The sequence below is a fragment of the Scyliorhinus torazame genome, chromosome 14 (assembly GCF_047496885.1).
Source record: "Scyliorhinus torazame isolate Kashiwa2021f chromosome 14, sScyTor2.1, whole genome shotgun sequence".
In the NCBI taxonomy this organism is placed as follows: domain Eukaryota; kingdom Metazoa; phylum Chordata; class Chondrichthyes; order Carcharhiniformes; family Scyliorhinidae; genus Scyliorhinus; species Scyliorhinus torazame.
Genome location: NC_092720.1, coordinates 217,470,228 through 217,494,079, shown reverse-complemented (window position 1 = coordinate 217,494,079; position 23,852 = coordinate 217,470,228). Strand labels below are relative to the sequence as shown.

At 57.2% G+C, this 23,852-nt stretch overlaps 1 protein-coding gene across 1 annotated transcript; it reads left to right on the top strand.

The window, feature by feature from the left end:
* The first annotated feature begins 3,193 nt into the window (after positions 1–3,193).
* Positions 3,194–22,993, top strand: LOC140389163 (E3 ubiquitin-protein ligase TRIM35-like). Its single transcript, XM_072473323.1, has 3 exons — positions 3,194–3,376; positions 21,000–21,095; positions 22,320–22,993. Exons 1-3 carry the CDS (start codon positions 3,194–3,196, stop codon positions 22,593–22,595), a joined length of 555 nt encoding a protein of 184 aa, XP_072329424.1. The 3' UTR covers positions 22,596–22,993.
* Positions 22,994–23,852: the final 859 nt, after the last annotated feature.

Genomic DNA, 23,852 nt, shown 5'->3' with positions numbered 1-23,852 from the left:
AGAAGAACAATCTTTCTGGTGTCCGAGGCACCCTCCCTGTCCGTGGCTTCGAGGAAGAGCTGGAAGCGCTGTTTGAAAATTTTCCAGTTGGCCCCGAGGTTGCCGGCGATGCGGAGCGGCGGCGGCGGGCTGATGTTGTCCATGTTGCAGGATGACGAAATGCTGGCGGAAGGCAGATCACTTGCAGGTAGGTCTAAGAAGTGCTAATATCCCTCAACTCCTGGTATCATGATGTGTTGGATGTTCTGGATCACATACAGGTCACCAACACTTGAAATAGTGCAACACTATTTTATTGAATCATTGACTGTTTAAACATACTTGAACTGTGGGTTAATACAATACCAGCTTTAACTAAAGACCTTTTTGCCTTGTCCTAACCAGTCGATGCACTCAGCACATGGTGAATGTCTGTGTTACAGGCTGTGAGCTCTGTGCTCCTAGCTAGCTGCAACTCGAATGAGCGGGAACTCTGATGTCCCCTGTCTTTATAGTGCGTGTGCTCTCACTGGTGATTGGCTGCGGTGTTGTGTGTGTTGATTGGTCCCACTGTGTGTCCATCAGTGTGTGTCTGCACCATGATATACTGGTGTATATTATGACACCTGTTACATCTCTAATGGTGCCCTGTTCCGATGGAAGGTACGGAAACGATAACAGTGTCTGTGTCTCTCTCCCCACAGAGTTTTCTGAGTATTTCCAGCATTTTTTGTTTTTCATTTCAGATGCACAAATATTCCTGCTTCATAATCATTCATAATATTTCATTTATTTCACCTCATCCATCTTTACAATATGGATTCTGTGCTCATTCCTTGCTCCTGCATGCATGCTAATAACTTCAAGCTCTAATTCACCACCGTCTCTCTTGACTCCGGCACAGTCTCAAAATTATCCCACTGCTTGTCCGAATTCAATACCGGAACTTTTCTCCAATTAAAAGGCGGGTGACTGAAGCCATTGCCACGATCCAATGGTCAAGCTGCGCCCAAAAAGCAGCTCACCGTGTGGAAAATAAAAGCCGGGAGACTCCGCTCCCAGGATCTACCCAGCTCGCAACGCCTGGTGAGATCTAACGCGATCTCGCAAGGCGTTACGATGTAAATGGGCGGAATCACTTTAGAGCAAATCTGCTTATCAGAGAGAGACAGCTAGTCTCGCGTTAATGTGCAGATTCCCCAAGTACCTGAGGCTTTGTGATTCATTCCCTTTGCTTCAGAGGCTTGGGTGAGTGCTGTACAGAACTGGTCCCCACAAACAGGGACCAGACATGATGGTGCTTGTGGGGGCCTCCCTGGGGATTGGAGGCCTCCAGCTGCATGCCCTTTGGACAGGTGGCACCCTGGTGCTGCTGGTGACACCTGGGCACCCTGCACTGCCAAGGTGCCCAGATGGCACTACCAGCTGGCAGGAGCATTGCCAAGTTGGCACTGCTAAGTTGCCAAGCTGGCATTTTTCTGAATTGGCCTGGGGTGCCCTCCTAAAGTGAGTTGGGGATGGTGGTCGCTTCGGGGTCCTCGGAGATCAGGATGCCCGATCTCTTGCTACACTGGGGAATTCCAGCAAGTGGTCCTTAGTGCACAAAATGGTGTGATGTGCTCTCGGCCGCGTTCCCCGCTGAGGAACCTTATACAACGCGGTTGAGTTGTATAACTATGTGTTTCCCGGCGCTGCGAGCGGTTAAACGCGCTATGGGACCAAAAATCTGTCTATCCCAGCCTTAACGATATTCATTGATGAAGCATGCACGCCCCACTGGGATAGGGAATTCCCTAGATTCACAACTCTTGGAGTGAAGTAATTTCTTCTCATCCTGGTCCGAAATGGTCAGCTTCTTATCGAGACCGCGCTCCCCTTGTTTTAGACTCCTCGACCCACAGAAACAATCTCTCAGGGTCCACCCTATTAAACGGGCAGCACGGTGGCACAGTGGTTGGCACTGCTGCCTCGCAGCACCAGGGACACGGGGTTCGATCCCAACCCTGGGTGACAGTCAGTGTGGAGTTTGTACATCCTCCCTGTGTCGCCGTGGGTTTGCTCCGGTTTCCTCCCACAGTTCAAAGATGTGGAGGTTCGGTGGACTGGCCATGATGAATTGCCCCGAGTTCAGGTTAAGGGGGATTGGGCCTAGGCAAGGAGCTCTTTCAAAGAATCGGTGCAGCCCCGATGGGCTGAATGGCCTTCCTCTGCACTATGAATTCTATGATTCTTTGAAACCCCTTCAGAATTTTGTTGGTTTCAATGAGATCACCTCTCCTTCTTCTAAACTCCAGAGAATTTAGGCCTCGTTTGCTCAGCCTCTCATCGTAGGGCACTCTCCTTATCCCAGGAACCAATCTATTAATTGGGGCAGCACGGTAGCATTGTGGATAGCACAATTGCTTCACAGCTCCAGGGTCCCAGGTTCTATTCCGGCTTGGGTCACAGTCTGTGCGGAGTCTGCACATCCTCCCCGTGTGCGCGTGGGTTTCTTTCGGGTGCTCCGGTTTCCTCCCACAGTCCAAAGATGTGCAGGTTAGGTGGATTGGGCATGATAAATTGCCCTTAGTGTCCAAAATTGCCCTTAGTGTTGGGTGGGGTTACTGGGTTATGGGGATAGGGTGGAGGTGTGGACTTTGGGTAGGGTGCTCTTTCCAAGAGCCGGTGCAGACTCAATGGGCTGAATGGCCTCCTTCTGCACTGTAAATTCTATGATTAAGCCTTGGCTATGCGGCCTGCAATATAAGTACATTCTTTCTGATACATGGGGACCTAAACTCCACCCAGCCATCCAGTTACAGGCTCACCGAAATGTTGCATAATTCCAGCAAGACTGGTTTAGTTTTTGTATTCCAACTCCCTTGAAATAAAGGCCAACATGCCATTTGCCTCCCTAATGGCTCACTGAACTTACGTGTCAACCTGCTGCATTCCTTCTACGAATACACCCAAGTCTCTTTGCGCATAAAAGCACACAAGGCTTAACGCCTTTTAAAAATGTTCAGCTCACACCCGGCCACGATGGAAGGCTCCCTGAAGGAAATGAATGAACCAAGTCTGGTTATTCAACAATCCATTTCTGCTCATCACAATTGCCTGTCCTGTTCTGAGATGTACTTATTGCCACTGGAGCCAGCGGCAGCGACTGACAAGTGTCCCAATTGATACGGGACCGCCAATTTTCAACTGGGTTGGACCTGAGCAACCCTCCGAGATGTCCAACTTTTGGGAGATGCTGAGAAACGATCAGAGGAAGGAGCTGTGCAGCCTCCACAAGGAGAAGGTGAAATTGTTTTGCAAAACGGACAATCAGCTCATCTGTGTTGTTTGCCAGAGTTCAAAAAGCCACCAAACCCACGGGTTGCTGCCGCTGGAAGAAGCTGCTGAAGAGTTTAAGGTGAGGAGATACTGTGTAAAGCAGAGGGACCTAACAGAATCGATCCTGATCACAATGGTGTTCATTGACTTGGGGTTGAGGCCTGGCTGTCAATACTTAAGACATTTTTGATACTGTGTTTGTATTTATGTCATTACAGAGCCATTAGTAATAATAATAATAATCGCTTATTGTCACAAGTAGGTTTCAATGAAGTTACTGTGAAAAGCCCCTAGTCACCACATTCCGGCGCCTGTTCGGGGAGGCTGGTACGGGAACTGAACCCGTGCTGCTGGCCTTGCTCTGCATTACAAGCCAGCTGTCTTTGCCCACTGTGCTAAACCAGCCCATTACTTGGGCTGCGAGGTGTATTGTTGTTTTCGGAGGCCAGGGATAAAACGTGCAAGTGTTAGATTGATTAATGTAGACGAGCCCTTCAACTGCCTGATCCAGATCTGAAGCAGTTAGTGCCAGCATGAATCGTTCTATCACCGACACCTCTCCAACAGCCTTTGGCAATATGGTAAAATAACCGGGATCATGAAACAGAGGCAGATCCATTTTTTCGGGCCTTTTCCGAAAGAACAGCCCAGACAGAGGCAGCTTTAACAGGAATAAGCAATTTGGAAGTGTGGGAAAATAAATTTATTTTGAATCCGTAAGGAGGTAGTGGGCATGATTTAACGTGCAAAATCAGAGTTTCATTTCAGGCACGTGTAGCATGGTCTGCCTCAGTGCCAGTAGCGCCAAGAACAACTCCGCTATCAAGCAGGACTCCGGTGAGGAACGCCCCGACAAGGCCGTACTTACCTCATTTCCTGAACTAACCAGCTCAGCTCGTCAGTGCAGGAAGAGATCAGGGTGGAGTTTAAAAACGGTAGCATAGTGGTGAGCACTGTTGCTTCACAGCTCCAGGGTCCCAGGTTCGATTCCCGGCTTGGGTGACAGTCTGTGCGGAGTCTGCACGCTCCCCCTGTGTCTGCGTGGGTTTCCTCCGGGTGCTCCGGTTTCCTCCCACGGTCCAAAGATGTGTAGGCTAGGTGGATTGGCCATACTAAATTGCCACTTAGTGTCCAGGGATGTGCGGGTTAGATGGGGTTGCAGGGATAGGGCATGATCAATTGCCCTGAGTGTTCAAACGAAAGGTGAGGTGGGGTTACTGGGTTACGGGATAGGATGGCGGCGTGGGCTTTCCAAGGGCCGGTGCAGACTCGGTAGGCCGAATGGCCTCCTTCTGCACTGTAAATTCTATGATTCAATGATTCTACGATCTCTTGACTCTCCTCAGATGCCAAATCTGGCCTCCGGACTCCTCCCACTTCCCCAACTTACCTCTTAGGAGGTCCTCAAGCCTCCCACCCCCTCCTGAGAGCAAGCCACCACCAGGTCCGATCCTAGCACAGGCAATCTAGCATCAGGGCACTTTGGCACTTCCAGCCTGGCATTCCCGGCAGTACACCCGCCAGTGTGCCAGGGTGACAGTGATCGGTGCCATGTTGGCAGTACCAAGCGGGAATGCTAAGGTACGACCCTGCCCAGAGCCCGACTACCCGGGAGTCTCCGATGCCCTGGGAGACATCCCCAGGTGCCATTATGCCTGGTCCACGTTTGTGTGTACCAGTGCTAAATGGCGGCATGGCGAGCTCTCCCAGGTGTTTGTTCTTGGGCCTCGGGAGAATCGTGAGGCAACATTTGTAAATGAGCCGACTGGCTCGCTTAAATATGTTAATCTGGATCTTGCCCAGCGAGGGCGAGATTCAAAATGCGACGTCTCATAAGATCTCATTCGATCCCGCGACACCTTCCAGGAAACGTAAATCTCGTAAATTTAGCGATCTCGTTGCGTCACCGAGATCTAATGAGATCTCCAATGTCACAAAAAAATTGGTGGTGTGGTAAATAGAGAGGACAGCCTGAGTTTATAGGGTGACATAAATGGGCTGGTGAGATGGGCAGAATGGTGGCAAATGGAATTTAACCATGAAAAGTGCGAGGTAATACATTTTGGGAGTACTGACAAGACAAGCGAATACACAGGGAAGGGTCGGATGCTCCGAAGTACAGAGGATCAGAGGGATCATGGTGTGCATGTCCATAGATCTCTGAAGGCAGAAGGACAGGTCGGTAAGGTGGTTAAGAAGGAAGACTTTATTCCCTGAGCAGAGACTATAAGAGCGGGGAGGTTTTCATGGCGCTTATTAGGCCACAGTTGGAGTACTGTGTGCAGTTGTGGTCGCCACACTACAGGAAGGATGTGATTGTACTGGAGGGGGTGCAGAGGAGATTCACCAGGATGTCGCCTGGACTGGAGCATGTCAGCAATGGAGGGAGGCTGGTTAGGCCGGGGCGGTTCTCCTTAGAGCAGAGGCAGCTGTGGGGGAAGAGGGGGAGACCCGATAGAGATGTACACAACAATGAGTGGCATCGGGTAGATAGGAAGAAACTTTTCCCCTTAGTAGAGGAGTCAATAACCGGGGCATAGATTTAAATTCGGGGCAGGTGATTGAGAGGGGATTTTGAGGAAAAGTTTTTACATCCAGAGGGTGGTTGGAATCTGGAGCTCACTGCCTGAAAGGGTGGGGGAGGCGGGAACATTTAAGAAGCATTTAGATCAACACTGAAAATGCCAGAGCATACAAGGCTACATTTGATCTGAGTTAGATTTATTGTCACGTGTACAGTGAAAAGTATTGTTTTGCATACAGTCCAGACAGATCGTTTCATACATGAAAAAATACAGGACATAAATAAATACCCAATGTAAATACAGACACACAGGCATTGGGTGAAGCATACAGAGTGTAGTGCGACTTAGTAGAGAAGATGTGTGGAGAGGTCAGTTCAGTCCATGAGGGCCATTCAGGAGTCTGGGAACAGCGGGGAAGAAGCTGTTTTTGAACCTGTCAGTGCCTGTTCTCAGACTTTTGTATCTCCTGCCTGGTGGAAGAGGTTGGAAGTAAGAATAACCCGGGTGGGAGGGGTCTTTGATTATGCTGCCCGCTTTCCCCAGGCAGCGGGAGGTGTAAATGGAGTCAATGGATGGGAGGCGGCTTCATGTGATGGACTCGGCTGTGTTCAAGACTCTGTGTAATTTCTTTTCATCTTGGGCCGAGCAGTTGCCATACCAGGCTGTGATGCAGCCCGATAGGATGCTTTCTATGGTGCATCTATAAAAATTAGTAAGAGTCAGTGTGGACATGCTGAATTTCCTTAGTTTCCTGAGGAAGTATAGGCGCTGTTGTGCTTTCTTGGTGGTAGCGTCAACGTGGGTGGACCAGGACAGATTGTTGGAGATGTGCACACCTAGGAATTTGAAACTGTTAACTATCTCCACCTCGGCCCCGTTGATGCTGACGGGTGTGTACGATCCTTCACTTCCTGAAGTTAATAACCAGCTCCTTAGTTTTTCTGATGTTGAGAGAGAGATTGTTGTCATAACACAACACCACTAGGCTCTCTATCTCCCTCCTGTATTCTGACTCATTGTATGAATCTGACCCACTACGGTCATGTCATCAGCAAACTTGTAGATGGAGTTGGAGCCACATTTTGCCACACAGCCGTGTTTGTATAGGGAGTAGAGTAGGGGGCTAAGTACGCAGCCTTATGAGGCCCCGGTATTGAGGACTATTGTGGAGGAGGTGTTGTTGTTTATCCTTGCTGGTTGTTGTCTATGGGTCAGGAAGTCGATGATCCAATTGCAGAAGGAGGAGCCAAGTCATAGGTTTTGGGGTTTTATGAGATTGGCCGGGATTATGGTGTTGATGGCAGGGCTGTAGTCAATGAATAGGAATCTGATGTAGGAGTCCTTGTTGTCGAGATGCTCCAGGGTGAGTGTCGGGCGAGGGAGAAGGTGTCTGCTGTGGACCGGTTGTGGCGTTATGCGAATTGCAGTGGATCAAGGGGTTCTGGGAGTGTGGAGTTGATGTGTCTCATGACCGACCTCTCGAAGCCCTTCATAATGATCGATGTCAAGGCAACTGGACAGTTGCTGTTGAGGCACATTGCCTGGTACGTCTTTGGCACCGCTGTGATAGTTTCTTTAACCTTGGAACGAAGTAGGGAGAGGTTGCAGATGTCCGCGAACACACCCGCCAGTTGGTCCACGCAGGATCTGACTGCACGACCAGGGACTCCGTCAGGACCCGTTGCTTTCCAAGGGTTCACTTTCAAGAAGGCCGTCAAGTGCTGGGAAATGGGATTGGAATAGATTAGGTCCCAATGGCCGGCACAGTCACGGTGGGCTGAAGGGTCTCGTTCTGTGGTGTAAAACTCTGTAACTATGATTAAACAAATCAGACCAGCGGTAAAAGTGTTTTCATTATTATCAAAAGAAATCTAAAACTGGGGAAAACAATAGCATTTGCAACTTTTGCTGGTCGATGGGATTGCGATAGCATTATTGAAGGTCAGGGCAAGTCATGTCGATATGCACCCCCCTCAGCTCTCATACGGGCTATTGATCCCTGTAATCTCCCAGGTCGAATGAAACTTTTGACTCCCCTTGTTAGTGTACACCCTGTCTACATCTGTGAAAAATATTCATTGAGCTTGCCTCCAGTGCTCCCTGGGGGGAGGGGGGAGGGAGAGAGTTCCAAAAATACACTCTCTGAGAAGAAAAACATTTCCTATCTCCATCTTCAATGTGAGAGGCCTTGGGCGTCATTCTCCGACCCCCAGCGGGTCGGAGAATGGCCGTTGGCCGCCGTGAATCCCGCCCCCGCCGGTTGCCGAAGTCTCCGAAGGGAGAAAAGTCGGCGGGGCGTTAATGGCGCCGCTGCCGTGGAGAATGTCACGGGTCTGCGCAAGGCAGCCGATTTTCGGCCTGCCGATATTCTCCCTTCCGGATGGGCCGAAGTCCCGTCGACGTGATGACCGTTCACGTCGACGTGAATCAAACCTCCCTTTCATCGGCGTGACCCGGTGCTCCAGGCTCACGCCGACCAGCGAGGAGGTGAGTGACGGCCTGGGGGGTTGGCTCTGGGCAGGAAATGGCGTGGCCGCAGACTGATTGCGTGAGGAGAGGTGTGTCTCGGCTTGTGTGTGTGTGTGTGCGGCGGGGGGGGGGGGTGGTTAGAGTAGGCTGGGCGCCGGGGGAGTGCCGGGAGGGGGTCCGTGCCGGGTTGGGGGTTGGGGGGGGGTCCGTGCTGGGCTGGAGGTTGGGGAGGGGGTCCGTGCCGGGGTGGAGGTTGGGGGTTGGGGGGGGTCCGGGGTGGAGGTTGGGGGTTGGGGGGGGTCCGTGCTGGGGTGGAGGTTGGGGAGGGGGTCCGTGCCGGGGTGGAGGTTGGGGAGGGGGTCCGTGCTGGGGTGGAGGATGGGGATGGGGAGGGGGTCCGTGCCGGGGTGGAGGTTGGGGATTGGGGGGGGTCCGTGCTGGGGTGGAGGTTGGGGAGGGGGTCCGTACCGGGGTGGAGGTTGGGGAGGGGGTCCGTGCCGGGGTGGAGGTTGGGGAGGGGGTCCGTGCCGGGGTGGAGGTTGGGGAGGGGGTCCGTGCTGGGGTGGAGGTTGGGGAGGGGGTCCGTGCCGGGTTGGGGGTTGTGGGGGGTCCGTGCTGGGGTGGAGGTTGGGGAGGGGGTCCGTGCCGGGGTGGAGGTTGGGGGTTGGGGGGGGTCCGTGCTGGGGTGGAGGTTGGGGAGGGGGTCCGTGCCGGGGTGGAGGTTGGGGAGGGGGTCCGTGCCGGGGTGGAGGTTGGGGAGGGGGTCCGTGCTGGGGTGGAGGGTGGAGGTTGGGGGGTGGGTCCGTGCTGGGGTGGAGGTTGGGGAGGGGGTCCGTGCCGGGGTGGAGGTTGGGGGTTGGGGGGGGTCCGTGCTGGGGTGGAGGTTGGGGAGGGGGTCCGTGCCGGGGTGGAGGTTGGGGAGGGGGTCCGTGCCGGGGTGGAGGTTGGGGAGGGGGTCCGTGCCGGGGTGGAGATTGGGGAGGGGGTCCGTGCTGGGGTGGAGGTTGGGGGTTGGGGGGGGGTCCGTGCTGGGGTGGAGGTTGGGGAGTGGGTCCGTGCCGGGGTGGAGGTTGGGGAGGGGGTCCGTGCTGGGGTGGAGGATGGGGAGGGGGTCCGTGCCGGGGTGGAGGTTGGGGGTTGGGGGGGGTCCGTGCTGGGGTGGAGGTTGGGGAGGGGGTCCGTGCCGGGGTGGAGGTTGGGGGTTGGGGGGGGTCCGTGCTGGGGTGGAGGTTGGGGAGGGGGTCCGTGCCGGGGTGGAGGTTGGGGAGGGGGTCCGTGCCGGGGTGGAGGTTGGGGAGGGGGTCCGTGCCGGGGTGGAGGTTGGGGAGGGGGTCCGTGCTGGGGTGGAGGTTGGGGGTTGGGGGTGGGTCCGTGCTGGGGTGGAGGTTGGGGAGGGGGTCCGTGCCGGGGTGGAGGTTGGGGAGGCGGTCCGTGCTGGGGTGGAGGTTGGGGAGGGGGTCCGTGCCGGGGTGGAGGTTGGGGGTTGGGGGGGGTCTGTGCTGGGGTGGAGGTTGGGGAGGGGGTCCGTGCCGGGGTGGAGGTTGGGGAGGGTGTCCGAGCCGGGGTGGAGGTTGGGGAGGGGGTCCGTGCTGGGGTGGAGGTTGGGGGTTGGGGGGGGTCCGTGCTGGGGTAGAGGTTGAGGAGGGGGTCCGTGCTGGGGTGGAGGTTGGGGAGGGGGTCCGTGCCGGGGTGGAGGTTGGGGAGGGGGTCCGTGCCGGGGTGGAGGTTGGGGAGGGGGTCCGTGCCGGGGTGGAGGTTGGGGGTTGGGGTCTGTGCCGGGGTGGAGGTTGGGGGTTGGGGGGGGGTCCGTGCTGGGGTGGAGGTTGGGGAGGGGGTCCGTGCCGGGGTGGAGGTTGGGGGTTGGGTGGGGTCCGTGCTGGGGTGGAGGTTGGGGAGGGGGACCGTGCTGGGGTGGAGGTTGGGGGTTGGGGGGGTCCGTGCTGATGTGGAGGTTGGGGAGGGGGTCCGTGCCGGGGTGGAGGTTGGGGGTTGGGGTCTGTGCCGGGGTGGAGGTTGGGGGTTGGGGGGGGGTCCGTGCTGGGGTGGAGGTTGGGGAGGGGGTCCGTGCCGGGGTGGAGGTTGGAGGTTGGAGGGGGTCCGTGCTGGGGTGGAGGTTGGGGAGGGGGTCCGTGCCGGGGTGGAGGTTGGAGGTTGGGGGGGGTCCGTGCTGGCGTGGAGGTTGGGGAGGGGGTCCGTGCCGGGGTGGAGGTTGGGGAGGGGGTCCGTGCTGGGGTGGAGGTTGGGGGTTGGGGTCCGTGCCGGGGTGGAGGTTGGGGGGGGTCCGTGCTGGGGTGGAGGTTGGGGGTTGGGGTGGTCCGTGCCGGGGTGGAGGTTGGGGGGGGTCCGTGCTGGGGTGGAGGTTGGGGGTTGGGGGGGGTCCGTGCTGGGGTGGAGGTTGGGGAGGGGGTCCGTGCCGAGGAGGGTGATGGGAGGGCAAATGAGTTGGTCCACCTGGCCAGGTGCCAGCCTCCAACAGTTGGACCCATGCGGTCCATGCCACCTGGCTGGGGGGAGGAGGGGATATGGGCAATGATGACATGTCGTCGTTCCCCTCCCCCCCACCAGGCCGTCATGTTTTCAGATCATCCAGCGATGTTGGCCGCCGTGGTGGCAGCCGCTCATGGCTATGTTACCCTGGATGAGGAGGAGGAGGAGGAGGAGGAGGAGGAGCGTGCCAGAGAGGCGGCGCAGGCTGCCGCAGAGGGGCAGGCGGCAGCCGCCCAGGCTGGAGGGACACCTGACCGACAGGACGAGGATGGGGAGGAGGACGTCGCGGCCCCACGGCAACGGTGGCACCCGAGGGTGCCCCGTGTGTACCGGCCCCGGCAGTCATACCAGGACCTCACGGACCGGGAATGCAGGAGGAGACTCCGGATGAGCCGGGAAACCGTGGCACACATCTGCCACCTGCTGGCACACCTGTCACCGCGTGGCACTGGCGGGGGACACCCTCTCCCCGTGTCCGTCAAGGTTACGGCGGCCCTGAACTTTTATGCAACGGGGTCATTCCAGGCACCGAGTGGGGACCTGTCTGGCATTTCGCAGACATCGGTGCACCGGTGCATCCGGGCAGTGACAGATGCCCTTTATGCCATGGCGCATCGCTACATCCGCTTCCCCGTGGACCGGGCCAGCCAAGATGCCCGGGCCGTGGGCTTCTCTGCTGTGGCCGGGTTCCCCATGGTCCAGGGCGCGATCGATGGGATGCACGTCGCCGTGCAGCCACCTGCAGATAACAGGGCCGTGTTCACCAATAGGAAGGGGACCTATTCGATGAACGTACAGGTGGTCTGAGACCACCGCATGATGATCCTGCACGTCTGCGCCCGTCACCCAGGCAGTGTACACGACTCATTCGTGTTGTCGCGGTCATCCATCCCCGGCATGTACGAGGGACGCCATCCCCGGCTGAGGGGCTGGTTGCTGGGCGACAGGGGCTACCCATTGCGATCGTGGCTGATGACGCCTATACGGAGGCCACGCAATGAGGCGGAGAACCGCTACAATGATGCCCATGTAGCGACAAGGGGAGTGATCGAGAGGTGCTTTGGCGTGCTGAAGATGCGTTTCAGGTGCCTGGACCTCTCTGGGGGCGCCCTCCAGTATCGGTCAGATAGGGTCGGCCGCATCATTGTGGTGTGCTGCGTCCTGCACAACATAGCCCAGCAGAGGGGCGATGTGCCGCAGGCAGAGGAGGGCGGAGTGGAGGAGCAGCAGGAAGAGGCACAGTCCTCCCCCGATGAGGGGGATGGGGGCAATGGTCAGGGCAGACGGGGTAGACACAGGCGGGTGGCTGTCCACCGTTACCGGCTGGCCCAGCGGGCACGGAACAGACTGATAGCCGCCCGCTTCACTGACTAGATGGGCGTGGGAATCGGGTAGTATGGCCACAGACCGCACACCATGGCAACAGCCGACCACCCACACCCCACACCCATTCACCCACCCAGCACCCTCACCCCCCTCCCAACCCCACCCACCCCACCCGCATGCACACCACCCCCCCCCCATTGCCGATCCACCGGCGGCACAACGGGCCGGGCTCTCACAGTTGCGTGTGGACGCGTGTCTATCGCAGGCCATGGAGGATGATGACAACCCGCCCTGCGATGAGCTCCTGGCTCTACACCGTTGGACTATGTCTGACCCATGGCCACAGTACCACCATCCACCCGGACCATCCCTGCATGCGGCTGTGACACTGCAGCACACGGTCCTGTCCTCTGCCCGGGGGGATGTTGATGGCTGCCCAGGGGGAAGGGGGCAGACTCACCTGGGGCTGAGGTAAGACCACCCCTCACACACACACTTGCGCTCAACGTACATGACACGCCCGCACACTTTGGACAGAGCACAAAGGCAGCTTCGGTAGGTGTAACATTGACTTTAATAACCAAAGGAGTTCATGCACGTGCCCTAGCCCCTAAAACTCATCTGTGCCCTGCACCCGTGCCAACTTACTCAGTGTCTAATTGTTTGGCCTTACGGGCCCTTTGACTACGTCTACGTGGTTCCCCAGACGGTACAGCAGAACTGGAGGTGGACTCCTGTGATTCCTGCCCTCTGACACTGGATCCCTTTGGCGGCCGTTTCCTGGGGCGTCCTGGCCTAGATGGGCCAGGCTGCGGCCCGGGCGACTGGGATGGCGAGCTGCCAGCCTGTCCTGCCCGTTGCCCACCCGATGCACCTGGGACGGAAGGGGGGGAGTCCGAGGTGTCGCGGTGTACCGGGACCTCCCCTACAGAGGGAGCCGGGACGGACCACGCCATCTCCTCCTCCCTCGGGGTGCCCGATGGCCCCCAGGCCTCTACATGGGTGGGGGATGCGAACGGACTGGCCATCCGACGCCCCCCCGACATCTGGCGCTGCCAGTCCTGGAGGCCCGTGCTGGTATCGACAGGGGTCTGCAGGTTTGCAGCCATGGAGCCCAGGGTGTTGGCCAACCCTGTCTGTGACAGTGCGACGCCGGCTCGCACATGGCCACTGGCGCCGATGCCCTCAGCGATGGCCTGCTGAGACTGGGCCATGGCCTGCAGAGACTGGGCCATGGCCTGCTGAGACTGGGCCATGGCCTGCAGAGACTGGGCTATGGCGTTGAGCGCCTCTGCCATCTGGTGCTGGCACTGGCTCATGGCCTCCTGTGAGAGGGCAGCCATTTCCTGGGCCACAGACGCCGCCTGCACGGAAGGCCCCAGGCCTCGCAAACCGTTCCCCATGTCTGACACCGTCGCAACCATTGCCTCCACCGCGGACGCCACCCGTGCAGTGTCAGCCTGGGTGGCACGCATGACCGGGACCACTCCCAGCTCCTGGACGCGGGTGGACTCCTCCACCTGCGACCGCAGCCGCCGCAAGCCGCCCGTCACCCTCTTCGCTCATCTCCGGGTCGGTGGTTGCATCGGGTCTATGAGTGGGTGTGGTAACTGCAGGAACCCGGGATCCATCTGGGCGGCAGATGTTCGCTTGGCCTGGGCTGCCCTCCGACCGCCCGGTCCCTCTGCTGCTCCTACCTCCACCTGCTGTACCGGGACGGCTGTGTTGTGCGCACCAGTGAGTGTACCAGACGCCTCATCACTAAAGTGCCCAACCGTGGTGAGTGTTTCTGCGATGGTGGAGGGTGTTGGTGACAGCAGTGGCGTTGTGTCGTGCTCTTCGTCCCACTCTGACTCCATGGCACTTTGGGGTGGGGGTTCGTCTCCACCCATCCACTCTGAGTCACTGTCCGGTATTTCGTCTTCCCGGGTAGGGGTGTCCTCGGTAGTGCTGTCCTGGGTAGTGCTGTCCTGGGTAGTGCTGTCCCGGGTAGGGGTTTCCTGGGTAGTGCTGTCCTGGGTAGTGCTGTCCTGGGTAGTACTGTCCTGGGTAGTGCTGTCCTGGGTAGTGCTGTCCCGGGTTGGGGTGTCCTGGGTAGTGGTGTCCTGGGTAGTGGTGTCCTGGCTCGGATGTGACGGGGGCCTGTGGCTGCCCCCCTCATCGCTGGGTGGTCGCTCCCGCACGTGACGGGGGTGTCGCCTCCCTGTTGCTCCAGGTCTCTCCGTCTCCCGTGGTGTGCGAGGGGCATCCTGCGGGCGTCGCATGCTGGAGGGTCCGGGTCTCTCCGTCTCCCGTGGTGTGCGAGGGGCATCCTGCGGGCGTCGCATGCTGGAGGGTCCGGGTCTCTCCGTCTCCCGTGGTCTCCGAGGGGCATCCTGCGGGCGTCGCATGCTGGAGGGTGCGGGTCTCTCCGTCTCCCGTGGTCTCCGAGGGGCATCCTGCGGGCGTCGCATGCTGGAGGGTCCGGGTCTCTCCGTCTCCCGTGGTGTGCGAGGGACATCCTGCGGGCGTCGCATGCTGGAGGGTCCGGGTCTCTCCGTCTCCCGTGGTCTCCGAGGGGCATCCAGCGGGCGTCGCACGTGGAGGGTCCGGATCTCTCCGTCTCCCGTGGTGTGCGAGGGGCATCCTGCGGGCGTCGCATGCTGGAGGGTGCGGGTCTCTCCGTCTCCCGTGGTCTCCGAGGGGGGATATAGGGGAGGGGGGATATGGGGGATATGGGGGAGGGGGGGATATGGGGGAGGGGGGGATATGGGGGAGGGGGGGATATGGGGGAGGGGGGGATATGGGGAGGGGGGGATATGGGGCAGGGGGGGATATGGGGGAGGGGGGATACGGGGGAGGGGGTATATGGGGACGGGCTGTCGGTGGCTCACTTGCTGGTGGGCCCCCGACCTCTGCATCAGCAACCTCCCGGTTCTCAGGTCCGCCAGCCAGTTCCAGGGCCCTTTCCTCGTGTACGGTCAGTGGCCTCTCATCAGCGGGGCCTCCTCCAGTCCTCACATGCTCCCTATTGTTGTGTGCGCGCTTCTCCTGTGGGGGGGGGGGGGTGGTGGCAGGGGTAAAAGGCAACAGTGTTAGGCAGGTATATGAATGCACGCCATCGGTTGCGCGTGCATTGCAGAGGTTAAGGTTAGGGCTGGATTCACTTGGGGATATAGGGGAGGGGGGATATGGGGGAGGGGGGATATGGGGGAGGGGGGATATGCGGGAGGGGGGGATATGGGGGAGGGGGGGATATGGGGGAAGGGGGGATATGGGGGAGGGGGGATATGGGGGTGGGGGGATATGGGGGAGGGGGGATATGGGGGAGGGGGGATATGGGGGAGGGGGGATATGGGGGAGGGGGGATATGGGGGAGGGGGGATATGGGGGAGGGGGGGATATGGGGGAGGGGGGATATGGGGGAGGGGGGGATATGGGGGAGGGGGGATATGGGTGAGGGGGGATATGGGGAGGGGGGATATGGGTGAGGGGGGATATGGGGAGGGGGGGATATGGTGGAGGTGGAGGGGGGATATGGGGGAGGGGGGATATGGGGGAGGGGGGAATATGGGGGAGGGGGGATGGGGGATATGGGGGAGGGGGGATATGGGGGAGGGGGGATGGGGGATATGGGGGAGGGGGGAGGATATGGGGGAGGAGGGATATGGAGGAGGGGGATATGGGGAGGGGGGATATGGGGGAGGGGGGATATGGGGGATATGGGGGAGGGGGGATATGGGGGAGGGGGGATATGGGGGATATGGGGAGGGGGGATATGGGGGATATGGGGGAGGGGGGATATGGGGAGGGGGATATGGGGCGGGGGGATATGGGGGAGGGGGATATGGGGAGGGGGGATATGGGGGAGGGGGGATATGGGGGAGGGGGTATATGGAGGAGGGGGGATATGGGGGAGGGGGGATATGGGGGAGAGGGGATATGGGGGATATGGGGGAGGGGGATATGGGGAGGGGGGATATGGGGGATATGGGGGAGGGGGGATATGGGGGATATGGGGGAGGGGGATATGGGGGAGGGGGGGATATGGGGGAGGGGGGCTTTGGGGGAGGGGGGATATGGGGGAGGGGGATATGGGGGTGGGGGATATGGGGGAGTGGGGGATATGGGGGAGGGGGGATACGGGGGATATGGGGGAGTGGGGGATATGGGGGAGTGGGGGATATGGGGGAGGGGGGATATGGGGGAGGGGGGATATGGGGGAGGGGGGATATGGGGGAGGGGGGATATGGGTGAAGGGGGATATGGGGGATATGGGTGAGGGGGATATGGGGATATGGGGGAGGGGGGATATGGGGAGGGGGAATATGGGGGAGGGGGGATATGGGGAGGGGGGATATGGGGAGGGGGATATGGGGGAGGGGGGATATGGGGGATATGGAGGAGGGGGATATGGGTAGGGGGGATATGGTGGAGGGGGTATATGGGGGAGGGGGGATATGGGGGAGGGGGGTGAGGGGGGATATGGGGGAGGGGGGATATGGGGAGGGGGATATGAGGAGGGGGGATATGGGGGAGGGGGGATATGGGGGAGGGGGATATGGGGGAGGGGGGATATGGGGGATATGGGGGGGGATATGGGGAAGGGGTGATATGGGGGAGGGGTGATATGGGGGAGGGGGGATATGGGGGAGGGGGGATATGGGGGAGGGGGTATATGGGGGATATGGGGGATGTGGGGGATATGGGGGAGGGGGGATATGGGGGAGTGGGGGATACGGGGGAGTGGGGGATATGGGGGAGGGGGGATATGGGGGAGGGGGGATATGGGGGATATGGGGGAGGGGGGATATCGGGAGGGGGGATATGGGGGAGGGGGGATATGGGGGAAATGGGGGAGCGGGGATATGGGGGATATGGGGAAGGGGGATATGGGGATATGGGGGAGGGGGGATATGGGGAGGGGGATATGGGGGATATGGGGGAGGGGGGATATGGGGAGGGGGGATATGGGGGAGGGGGGATATGGGGGATATGGGGGAGGGGTATATGGGGAGGGGGGATATAGGGGAGGGGGGATATGGGGGAGGGGGGATATGGGGGAGGGGGGATATGGGGGAGGGGGGGTAAAGTGGAGGGGGGATATGGGGAGGGGGGATATGGGGAGGGGGGATATGGGGGAGGGGGGATATGGGGGAGGAGGGATATGGGGGAGGGGGGATGGGGGATATGGGGGAGGGGGATATGGGGGAGGGGCAGGATATGGGGGAGGGGGTATATGGGGAGGGGGATATGGGGAGGGGGATATGGGGGAGGGGGATATGGGGGAGGGAGGGATATGGGGGAGGGGGGATATGGGGGAGGGGGATATGGGGGAGGGAGGGATATGGGGAGGGGGGATATGGGGGAGGGGGGATATGGGGGAGGGGGGATATGGGGGATATGGGGAGGGGGGATATGGGGAGGGGGGATATGGGGGATATGGGGGAGGGGGGATATGGGGGAGGGGATATGGGGGATATGGGGGAGGGGGGATATGGGGAGGGGGAATATGGGGGAGGGGGTATATGGGGGAGGGGGGTTATGGGGAAGGGGGGATATGGGGGAGGGGGATATGGGGGAGGGGGGATATGGGGATATGGGGGAGGGGGGATATGGGGAGGGGGGATATGGGGGAGGGGGGATATGGGGGAGGGGGAATATGGGGATATGGGGGAGGGGGGATATGGGGGAGGGGGGATATGGGGGAGGGGGGATATGGGGGAGGGGGGATATGGGGAGGGGGGATATGTGTGATATGGGGGAGGGGGATATGGGGGATATGGGGGAGTGGGGGATATGGGGGAGTGGGGGATATGGGGGAGTGGGGGATATGGGGAGGGGGATATGGGGGAGGGGGATATGGGGAGGGGGGATATGGGGGATATGGGGGAGGGGGGATATGGGGGAGGGGGGATATGGGGGAGGGGGGATATGGGGGAGGGGGATATGGGGGATATGGGGGAGTGGGGATATGGGGGATATGGGGGAGGGGGAATATGGGGAGGGGGATATGGGGGAGGGGGATATGGGGGGGAGGGGGGATATGGGGGAGGGGGGGATATGGGGGAGGGGGATATGGGGGATATGCGGGAGGGGGGATATGGGGTATATGGGGAGGGGGGATATGGGGAGGGGGGATATGGGGAGGGGGGATACGGGGGAGGGGGGATATGGGGAGGGGGATATGGGGGGGATATGGGGCAGGGGGATATGGGGCAGGGGGGATATGGGGGAGGGGGGATATGGGCGAGGGTATGGATATGGGGAGGGGGGGATATGGGGGAGGGGGGATATGGGGAGGGGGGATATGGGGAGGGGGGATATGGGGAGGCTCACCTTGCCTGCTCTGACGAGGTCGTTCACCTTCTTGTGGCACTGGGTGCCTGTCCGTGGTGTCAGGGCCACAGCGGTGACGGCCTCTGCCACTTCCCTCCACATACGCCGGCTGTGGCGTGGGGCAACTCTGCGGCTGTGCCCGGGATACAGGGCGTCCCTCCTCTGCCCCTCCTCTGCTCCTCCACCGCGTCCAGGAGCGCCTCCACATCGCGTGACTCGAACCTCGGGGCTGAGCGACGGCCAGCCATCCAGTCGGGTGTTGCGGTCGGGTGTTCCGGTCGGGTGAGGGGGAGCTGCGCGGCCTTATGAGCCGTCACGCCGTGCAGCGCGTATGACGCTGCACGGCGTGAACCACTGGGCAAGCTCGGATCCCGTTACGTCGCTGCTAGCCCATTTCGGGCCGGAGACTATCGTCCCATTTTTATGACGTGACGCAAGTGGGATTTGCGCCGTTTTTTGCGCCGATCGGCGGACTTTCCGCCGATAACGGAGAATTTTGCCCCTTATTTTTAAACTGTGTCGCTAAGTTCTAATGACGTCCACTGCATGGTTGCTTACCAAAGAGAAGCAGGACAACAGGGTCAACAGGAGAATAAGTGGAACGATACTTCATTTCTCACAAGCTATTCCAGTCAACATATCCTCAATGTTAACTCCATGCCTCAGACCACAGATTGGCTTGCAAAGCAAATGGAGATCAGATGGTTCCTATGGACAGCAGCTGATCCCTCGTTCCAACTTTACCACCAGACAGCAATCTGCAAATCGACCCCAAACTGCTGAATGTGAAGAAGAAGAGGCCTCATAAAATTCTGGAGAGTTCCACATGGGGCAGGAAGTGTCAATTCGGCCTCTAAATGTTTGTCCTACCATTCAATCAAATCCCGGCTGGTCTGGGTCTTAACTCTAGTCAATTATTTGATTTTATGATCCTTAATGTCAAAAATCTATCAAACTCCATTATGACAGATGAAATTAAAATCTGGATTTAAAAATCTAATGATGACGTGAAACGATTGTTGTTTAAAAGAAAAAATCTGGCTCACAGGTCTGCATGTCAGTCAAGATCCACAGCGACATGATGGCACTGCAATGGCCTAGCAAGCCACTCAGTCAAGGGCAATTAGGGGTGGTCAAACACTCAGTTTGGGTTCTGCCAGAGTCATTCAGCTCCTGACCTCATTACAGCCTTGGTTCAAAAGTGGTCAACAGAGCTGAATATCAGAAGTGAGGAGAGAGTGACTGCCCTTGACATCAAGGTAGCATTCGACCGAGTATGGCATTGAGGAACCCTAGCTAAACTGGAGGGAATGGGAATCAGGGGGAAAACTCTCTGCTGGTTGGAGTCATACCCGGCACAAAGGAAGATGTTGTGGTGGTTGGAGGTCAATTGTTGCAGCATCAGGACATCACTGCAGGAGTTCCTTAAGGTACAGCAGTTCCTCAGGGTAGTGTCCTTGGCCCAACCATCTCCAGCTCCTTCACCTTCCATCCATCATAAGGTCAGAAGTGGTGATGTTTGGTGATGACTGGACAATATTCAGCACCATTCATGACTCCCCAGATAATGAAGCAGTCCATGTCCAAATGTAGCAAGAACTGGACAATATCCAGGCTTGGGCTGACAAGTGGCAAGTTACATTCACGTCACACAAGTGCCAGGTAATGACCATCTCCTACAAGAGAGGATCTAACCAACGGCCCTTGACATTCAATGGCATTACATCACTGAACCCCCCCCAATCAACATCTGGGGTTACCGTTAACCACAAACTGAACTGGACTAGCCATATAAATACTCTGGCTATCAGAACAGGTTGGAGATTAGGAATCCTACGGCAAGTAACTCAGCTTCTGACTCCTCAAAGCTTGTCCACCGTCTAGAAGGCACAAGTCAGGAGTGAGATGTTAAACTCTCCATTTGTCTGGATCAGCTCAGCTCCAGCACTGAAGAAGCTCAACACCATCCAGGACAAAGCAGCCCTGCTTGATTGGCGTCCCTTCCACAAACATTCACTCCCTCCACCTCCGATGGACAGTGTCAGCCGTGTGCACCATCGACAAGATTCACTGCGGGAACTCACCGAGGTTCCTCAGGCAGCACCTTCCAAACCCACGGCCACCACCATCTAGAAGGACAAGAGCAGCAGATACCTGGGATCGCCCCCACCTGGAGGTTCCCCTCCAAGTCACTCCCCATCCTGACTGGGAAATATATCGGCCGTTCCTTCAGTGTCACCGGGTCCAAATCCTGGAGCTCCCTCCCTAACAGCATGGTGGGTGTACCTACACCTCAGGGACTGCAGCGGCTTCAAGAAGGCAGCTCAGCACCACCTTGTCAAGGGGCAATTAGGGATGGGCAATAATGTTGGTCTAGTCAGTGGGCCCCACATTCTGGAATTGAATTTTGAATTTGTTCTGGCCGGGACAGCAGTGCTCACATCCCAGTGAATAGAAAACAGGAACCTATTCATTTTCTATATTCAAGACAGTGAGAATTTCCATTGTATAAACCAAATGGAATTTAATTTTCAGATATTTATGGTATGTTCACGTTAATTGATGTTCTTTGTTCAGGCGAAGCTGCGAACCTTCCTGAAGCCAGTCCAGGACAAGAAGAAGGACTGTAACGCTGTGAGAAGTGATTATGAGAAAATATTAAACCACATTCAGGTACTTTTGATGTCACTCTTTCTTTTTCTTTGACCAGTTCAATATTCAGTTCAAGATTAGGTGGATTTATGAGCAGCAGGGTAACACAGTGGTTAGCACTGTTGCTTCACAGCTTCAGGGTCCCAGGTTCGATTCCCGGCTTGGGTCACTGTCTGTGCGGAGTCTGCACGTTCTCCCCGTGTCTGAGTGGGTTTCCTCCGGGTGCTCCGGTTTCCTCCCACAAGTCCAAAGATGTGCAGGTTAGGTGGATTGGCCATGCTAAATTGTCCTTCGTCTCCAAAAGGGTTAAGAGGGGTCATTGGGTTAGGGAGATAGGGTGGAAGTGAGGGCTTAAGTGGATCGGTGCAGACTCGATGGGCCGAATGGCCTCCTTCTGCACTGTGTTCTATGTTCTATTCGTCACCAAAATAAAATGTCACTTCAGCAAATCTCCATGTTCTGGTAAAACCCGAGTTCAATACAATACAGCAACACAATCCTCAGTGTTTTGAAATTAATTTAAGGGATGTGGGTATCGCTGAGGGCACAGAGCCAACTACATTGGTGTAGGTCTGGAGTCACATGTAGGCCAGACCAGGTAAGGACGGCAGATTTCCTTCCCTAAAGGGCTTAGTGAACCAGATGGATTTTTAGGACAATCGACAATGGTTTCATGGTCGTCATCAAACTTTTAATTCCAGATTTTATTGAATACAAATTTCACCACCTGTCCTGGTGGGATTTGAACCTGGGTCACTGGAGCATTTCCCTGGCTCTTTTAATTACTAGTTCAGCGACAATACCACTGCCTCCCCGAAGAGAGGGTTTTACTCTCGGGGCGACACGGTGGCTCAGTGGTCAGCATTGCAGCCTCACAGTGCCAGGGACCCGGGTTTAATTCCGGCCTTGGGTAACTTCCTGTGCGGAGTTTGCACGTTCTCCCCGTGTCTGCGTGGGTTTCCTCCGGGTGCTCTGGTTTCCTCCCACAGCCCAAAGGTGTGCAGGTTAGGTGGATTGGCCATGCAAAATTGCCCCTCAGTGTCCAAACGGTTAGGTAAGGTTACAGGGATAGGACAGAGGATTGGGCCCAGGTAAGGTGCTCTTTCAGAGGGTCGGTGTTGATTTGATGGGCCGAATGGGCTCCTTCTGCACTGCAGGGATTCTATGAATATTCTTATGAAGAAAACTGCACAACTTTTTTGGAATGTTCATTTCTATTAATCAACCTCCGTCCTCTTTCTCCAGGACCAAGGTATAAATGCAGAGAAAGAGATCAATGCCCAATTTGAGAAACTTCACCAGTTTCTCCGTGAGGAAGAGAGGATTGTATTGGAAGGTCTGAAACTGGAGAAAGAGGAAAAGAGTCAGGAGATGAAGGAGAGGATTGAGAAGATAACGGAGGAAATCTCATCGCTTTCCGCTGCTGTTCAGGATATTGAACAAGAGCTGAGGGAACAAGACAACATCAAGTTTTTAATGGTAGCTCTTCATCTGTTTTTTTTTTCTTTGTCGCTTCCTTGACACCGTGTCCAAGATCATGCAGGTTGGCTAAAAAAAAAACTGAAACCTTGCCAGTTACGAGAACTGAAGGCTGACAGATCTGCTGAGAATTCCCGGAATTTCCTGAATTGTTCGGAATATGTCCCTGCTGACTCCGACACGTCAACTGCCATTTCAAGCTCCAACGAGCGTTGATTGACAGAAGGAGGTTCCCCGTCTCATTCGGGCCTATTACGATCCCGGACCAGATCCCAACAGTTGCTCGGATACCGGACAGAAACCCCAATATTCTATTTAATCTGTATGACTGTGAGGAAAGGGTACCTCGCTGCAGGAGTGATTTCACCCACAAACAGGGATATGGCATATTAAAACAAACTTTATTACTAACACAGTCTCAATACCTTTAACCTTTTCAATACAAATAGCTTTCAATTATCAGTTGAACAATGTTTCTGAATACAGTGACACAATAACTCTTAACCGCTATCTTTACTCCCACTCAAACAAACCCATCTCAAACCAAAATCCACTTTGAAATACAGTTAGAACACTCAGAAATATTTGCTGTAAAGGGATAAACCACTTTGAGAGAGTGATATCCCTCAGGAACCAGCTGCAGTTTCTTGCCTGTCTCAACGTATTTCTTAACCTGCCAACCCTTTTCACCGGCAGATCTTTAACTCACTGTCTTGAGGTCAGCTGCTTCTGGCCTGTCCCCAGTCAAAGCTTTAACTGAACTGTTTAGGAAAGACACCGCTCGTGTGTCCACAGACAGATCTTTAACTGAACTGTGTTGGGAGCAGCTGCTTGTCTTCTGTTCAGATCCCAACCTAACTGCACTGAAACCCCAGAAACTGCTTCAGTCCTGGCTCCTCCCATTAACTCCATCACCTTGCAAAGCTGAACACAGTGGCCGCGATCTTCCGGCCACACTGTGCCAGAAAAACATTTCACTGCGGTGCCGTGTGTGGTGAAAGCCGGGAGACCCCACTCCCAGTATCTACCCGGATCGCCATGCTTTGTGACATTCAAAGCAATCTCGCGAGACATTGCAAGGTGAATCCCGCCCGCGATGGCCTGTGGCGGCCGCGCCATGCAACATGGCCCCGGTCGTGGGTGGATCCGGTCTGCCAAAAACTGCCACCATGTAACCAACCTCGCCACCCCCCCGGACCACCCCCCACCAGTCCCCGCTGCCCCCGCTGAAGCCCCCTCTGACAGTGGAACAGCCCCCTCTCCCGACTGTGGTGGCGTCCCCCCGACTGAGACCGCAGC